The following is a 6,702-nucleotide window of genomic DNA, read 5'->3' on the forward strand; positions in this document are numbered from 1 at the left end:
CCTGATTTGACCAGGGTTTATTTTTCACACAATCATCCATTTAAAAAGTGCTGTGCGCTTGTGTTATACCATGGCTGTAGAGTGATTTCAGGGGCCCGATCATGTGAAAAATGTAACTTGTGTAAGCACCCCAAATCTCCACACAGTCTCACCCAGTGGCCTTATATATATATATATACATGTTGAACAAGAGGGAAGATAAGATGGGGCCATGGTGAACCCCCATAACATTCGCCAATCAGCTAGGAAAAAGCAGAACCAAGTTATAGCTGCCCTGTGAATACATGTGTATGAATAATATGTATATCAAATATCTGCCCCGTATTCCAGTCATTCCGAGATATTATATGAAACATTCACGAGCTGTGGGTTAATTTTGGTAGTTATAACAGACCATTTAGTATTTCAGAAATCGTATACCTTTGCACTCACAAATGCCTTTCAACTGAGGATCTGCTAGGTCTTTGGGGACTGTTACCTCTGGATTGCATACATCCTATTCACAAAACTCAAGAATCCCTTAGCTGCATAATGATTTTGCAGATGTGAACTTAATTTGTCTGTCTGCTTACCATGACTGCGTACGCAAACAGGCAACTAAATGCCTCATTGGCCATTTACACCTGTTAATATCTGATATGTATGCATAATCATGGTAATTCCACACGCAGATTACATGCACTGTTGCATATGCACACATGGGTGGAATACCTATAAGCCCTTTTTGGTGATAACATTAGCCTAGCATTTGTAGTACTAATAATACACTAATCTTTTACACAACTACATTTAATGCACTATTACATTTAATCTTTACATTGTTCAGAATATCTTATTTTTTGCTGATTATTATATTTGGCTTGCTCTTAGTGGAATAGAGGAAGGGTTCAAACATTTTTTTGCAAAAAATGCACAGCAGTATAATGCTGGAATAACAGCACTGAACTTAATGCTCTTCATTTGCCTCTTTTACCTACAACTGGAAGCACAATTTGCAGAACATGGTTAACAATTTTATTTTTTACTTTGACTTATCTTACAAAGTATCATACTTTTCTCAGGAGTGCACCTCTAGCTACCCAGTTTTAAGCCACCATTTTAATCTCGTGAACCCACATGTTAAAACATTATCCATGAATTGGACTATAAAGATGGACTGAGATGAAACAAATTATAAAGATGGACTGAGAGAAATCATTTTCTGATTTAAAAAAGTGAAAAGCATTGGGCCAAGGTCTCTACAGGTGTAAACTAGTGCCGCTCCAGTAAGTTCATGGCCTGATGGTAATGAAGTTGCATCGATACCAACAGATAATGTGGCCCATTGATTTCTTATTCTACATTGAGTATATGTTATCCCCCTGGAAGCCTATTAAGGCATAAATGCAAATAGTTATGGCATTTTCCAAAACTAGTGACAACAAGGGCTTGGCACATTTATTTAATAAGTGGAATAAGTGAGTTTTTATAATCTACAAGCTACAAACAGCTTTGCACACTACTATCCATACCCAAACTTCCCTTTAACTGACAACGGATTTCTGAATTACAGATCCAGTCTTAAGAGACAGGATCACATCAGTTGCTTTTGATTTCTGCACAAACCATTCAGAAAGGTTTGATCCCTTTCTTTCTTTTCTTTTTCCTCTACGTTTTGAGAGAGACAGTTTAAAAAAAAACCCCACTTGTATAGTTTTAGGAATGTGCGGAGAAAAAAGCTGGAGCTTTAATGGGCCTGGTATAGAAAGAGTTAAAAAACACTGGTCAAACAAGCAGCCTAAAGGGAGGTTTGGCAGATATGTGACAGGGATCTATTATTGCTAAGGACAATTAAATGCTTTTGAAATGTGGAAGTTATAACCATATTATTAAAATATTGTATTATGTGATATGTCCTGATGCACAGAAGGATAATACCTTGAAACACCACTTATTTTTAAAGGCCTATCGCTGGGATACACGGCAGCTGTGCATTTATTTAACCATTTCAGTGTCATCCTCGACAGAAATCCCAAGGTCAGGCATTGTTGCAGTTTGTCTTGGAAGCAATCTATTGTGATATTGCTTGTTTTCACGGCTCAGAGTAGAGATGGTGACAGTGTGGATGAGCCTGGAAGAGGATGACTGCAGTGGGAATAGATGGATACATGCCAGTGAAAAAGGACTATTGTCTTTCAAGTGTAAGGAGGGTTTTCCAGCTCTATTTTTGGACACTGGAAACATTATTTTTGCTTGTCTTCTCAATGCACGGTGTGAAGGTAAGGGTTGTGGGAGAGGCCTGGACAACATCCTGAAGTCTGAAGGCTGCTGGTTCTCCAGGGATTTGAGCTGTATAGGTGATATAACAGGCTAGGGACTTTTCTGTAGGACTGTGGTGTCCGTTGTCTATTTGGTACTTGGATAGCTCAGCTCTGACTGCACCTGAGGGTGTCTGATGCTGCAGGAATTGGCTGGAGAATATCCAACTCATTTCACATCAGTTCCCAAATAGCAGAAAACATAAACCCATCTGACTTGAATTTGAACCACTGACCTAGAGATAAAAGCTTTTGGGCCCCTTGCACATGCCATGAGTTACGTAGCCCCCCATGGATGCATGTTTTAATGTGTATCACTGAATGGTGGGATATTCAGTTGCTGTAAATGACAGAGCGACAAAGCATCGTTGGTGATCTGCAATGAAGCCTGGGCCCAGCGGACAAGAGCTATAGATTCAGAGCCCATCTCTGATGCTCCTGTCAGCCTATGGAAACTGTTAGGGTGTAGTATTTTTTCCTAAGAAAACCCAAAGACTTTGTGTTTGGTTCCTGACTGGAGCCTTTCCTGATTAATCCAACAATGGGATGGAGCCCAATTAGTTAGAGGTGTCTCATATAGTGCTTTAAATCTACTTGAGCAATGTCATCGTGCACAACAGTTGTCATCTCCCTTGCCGCTGGGCTGAGAGAAGGAAATCCAAAGGACTAGGAACGCTGTAACATTAAATATATATTTTTTTCTATTCCTGATAGTGATTTCTGAAATAGATAGAAAAACTAACCCATTTCACTCTCGTGACAGTGAACTTCTCCTGTATCTACACATATGGTGAACAGGCTTTGCTGTTAATAATGCAGAGTGCCCTCTTCTGGAATTACAGATTATTCAGTTGCTATCTAATTGGGAATAGGAATAGGGGGGCTCAGGAATAGTATGATGCAAATTTCTTTAACGGGGATAGGTGACTATAACTGTCTCTTGCCTAGATATACAAAGGCATGGGCTCTGCATGTTTTAACAGATATTATGGCAGCGAACCATCTGTCCTCTTTGTACCTTCAATTAGTTTTTTGCAATGTGTAGGCATTACCTTCTACACTTGCAAATCCTAATCTCATCCTGCCTTGTGCTAAATCCCACAGTGGGATATTTCCTATACTTTTGCAGCCCGTTTCTGTGGGGAAAAAGCCTAATTTCAATAGCAAAGCCCATGGAAGCAGGATTAAGTCCTTAAATATTGACTATCTTGTATTTCGTAGCTAGAAAGGGACTGATCACAACTTTCCTGTGTTCTGGGTTGGTCCGTCCTGGGTTGTAGTTTGGATCACTACAGAGCTAGTTACGGTTTTTATCTGGTTCTTTCCTTCCTGGTAAACCAGACTTGGTTTGAGCCCTTCTTGACTTGAAACAATAGACAGGTATGATCAAGTATAGGTAAGAAAAAGGTTTAGAAGCCAGCTAAGCAACTTGTTAGCATTCAGGATCTGTTGTTTCAGTCACTGACCCATGCACAGCCCTCCTTTGTAGCTTTAGAAAAGTCATTCAGCATGCCCCGTGCCTCTCCATTCCCCATCTGTGAAATGGGGCTAATACTTCCTTACCTCTACTGGTATTGTTTGGATAAAATCCACTACTGCTGGTGTGGCACTCGGGCACCCTAATAACAAGGGCCATAAAGGAACCGACATCTCTTCTGAAGTCCATCTCAATTGGTGAAAAGCGTGCATGAGTGAAAATGCAAGAGTAAGCCCCTGATCTCTTTAAAGGCTGTAAATTTGTGCTGTTGCTCTCAGTGTGGTTCAGTGTAATCACGTCTACAGGCATTAGAAATAAAATTAGCCACCAATAAAAATTCTCCTGGTTCTGGAGATTACAGCCTAGTTCGACCTAATGCTACATGCCTCCTCCAGGCTACTGCACTGGCTCCAGAGGGCGTTGTGTGTGTGTAAGGACAAGGTTGTCTCTGCATGGAGCATGTTTCCCCCTCTCTCCCCACCTCCTATGTTCTGCATAGAAAAACTAAAGAAAGTACTATAGGAAAGAAGCCTGACATTGTTGCTGGGGAAAATCATAAGCACCTAGTAGGCTATAAAGCATGGTCTCATTTCTACTCTCATGAAACAAATAAATAGAGTTAAGCAAACCTTCATGTTATATCACCTGTGTACAATGCACATGTGAATAGCTATCCAAACACTTCGCTGGAAATCATATAGTCTTGCCATGCTTTGTGCAGACTTCAAATAAGCAAAGACAAGTGTTTGCAAGCTTTGTGAGATAAAGTGATTTTTTTTTTCCCCTTACCAATCCTTTCCAAAGGAAAACTGTATCTGTTTGGGGAAAGCATCTGAACTAGGTGGGCTGAAAAGATAGTAGCTGCTGAATGTAGGGTGAAGTGGTAATGAGGGTGTCAGGCATCTCTGTATTGTCAGAGGACATGTGGAGTCTGAGTCACATAACTGCCTCCAAAACTGGGACATATGTAAAGGAAGTCAATTCCTTCCCGGCAAACACGGAGGGTTGCACTTGGAAAGCTGGTCCAGCTGCCTCTCTATCACAGAATGGTCCCCATGCAAGACATTTCTCCCAGTGCTGCACAAAACTTTCTTTGCTCCAAGTGGGTGCATCTGTCTTGTTAAGGGAAGGTCTGTTGAGAGCAAGCATCTCCTGGATGAAATGAAGGGAAGGGAACATGGGTGTAGGTTGTAGCCATGTTGGTCTAAGGACACAGGCAGACAAGGTTCTTTGGGTAAATCCGGTATCTTTTATTAGACCCACTCAAATAGTTGGAAAAATTCTTCTTTGCAAGCTTGCAGGTACAAGTGCCCTTTTTGTACCCAGGAGCTTGCAAAGAAGAATTTTTCCAACTATTTGAGTTGGTCTACTAGAAAATATCAGATTTACCCAAAGACCCTTGTCTTCCAAAGTGAAGGGAAGATATTTAAAGTCAGCTACAGTACAGCAAAGGTTTGTGGTTCCCACACTCATCTTGCATGTTGTGCACTCGCACAGGCGGCCCACTGAGGATCTCAGGGCAGAATCAATGGGTTTTAGGTAACACTAATTCTGGATTTCCATCTACTTTTATTGTTCTTTAATTTCCTGCTTTCCCAATTTGTGAGTTCTTCAATTCACAATGTGTTAATAAGTCTCTCTTGATATATATGTATATACATCTATATCTGTCTTATGCTAGAGATTAGCAGGCTTCAGCGGCCAGTTAAGTAGCTAGGAGACGCCGGGAAATAGTGAATCCCAGCATGGTTGGTTAGAGAGTCAGGGTTGACAGTGAGCTTGGCGGGTCCAGCTTTGATTACAAGATTCATATTCTGTTTGTCCTTAATTGTTTTCAACAACTTAGTGTGTGAAACTGCTGCAAGGAATCACTAGCACCCTCGACCTTCAGGGCTCCCACCTGCTGCTCCGCATGGGAGCTGAGGGCAGGTAGCAGCTCTTTGGGGGTGCTAGTCAGTGCCACGTATTTACAGCTGGGTCCACCTTAAAAGTCCACCTTATAAAACAGGGACCAAGTACTGACTTCAGAGCTAGACTCCAACGACATGCACTGCCAAGAGACACGGGTAATTTGCCTACACTGAACTCGACGCTGCCATTGCTGGGCTACTCCCCGAACCAGAACTAGGAACTTAAAACCAGCTTATGTATGTCTAGATGCTGCACACATATGAGTGCCTATAGACAGACATGCCCACAATTGAACGACCTTTGTATCCAAGGATTTGGATCGCTTGGGCTCATTGCTAATCACGTCTGACCTTTACAAAGCCCCCCTGCTCATAGTAAGCATCTTGCAAATCTTTTGGAGTTGGATAAAATAGAGGCAGGACAACAATGCAGATACTGTATATCCTTACCAGTGGAGCAGGGGCTCACACCTGCAGCCAAGGCTGGAGAATTTCTTTTCTGAAGGGAGATTTGCACCTGCTTAAAACTCTTCCAATTTTTGCTTTTAAGTCTAAAATTCAGTGTTGCCAACTCTCATGGTTGATGGTGTTGTTCTGCGCTTTGGGAATGTGAAAAAAAAAACTTAGCTCTTTCCTTTACATATAAGCTCTTTTTTTAGATATATCTTAGCTCTTTCATATATAAATAAATAAATCAATAAATATAAATAAATATGAAAGAGCTAAGTTTCATATGTGTATCTATGTATAAATATAGATATGCCTATCTATTTCTATATATAGATATATAGACATATCTATATGTCTATATAGCTATATAGAGAGATATAGAGATAGATATAAATATTAGATATACTTATATACATATAAATATATATAGAAGAAAAAGCTAAGCTTTTCACATTCCCGAAGCATAGACTTTAGGAATGATGTCAAAAACCATGAAAGTTGGCAATACTGAAACTTTGACTGGGATTTGCTCCCAATGTCTAGCAGAAGATGAGCACTGTAATTCATC

At 40.6% G+C, this 6,702-nt stretch overlaps 1 protein-coding gene across 1 annotated transcript in view; it reads left to right on the forward strand.

The window, feature by feature from the left end:
* Positions 1 to 2,089: 2,089 nt before the first annotated feature.
* Positions 2,090 to 6,702, forward strand: part of SOX3 (SRY-box 3) — a 10,055-nt gene continuing 5,442 nt past the window's right edge. The window contains exon 1 of the mRNA XM_006031059.1: positions 2,090 to 2,258. Coding sequence (XP_006031121.1) covers positions 2,090 to 2,258 — 169 coding nt within the window. The remainder of the gene's footprint in view (positions 2,259 to 6,702) is intronic.

The sequence above is a fragment of the Alligator sinensis genome, unplaced genomic scaffold (assembly GCF_000455745.1).
Source record: "Alligator sinensis unplaced genomic scaffold, ASM45574v1 scaffold1584_1, whole genome shotgun sequence".
Lineage (NCBI taxonomy): Eukaryota > Metazoa > Chordata > Crocodylia > Alligatoridae > Alligator > Alligator sinensis.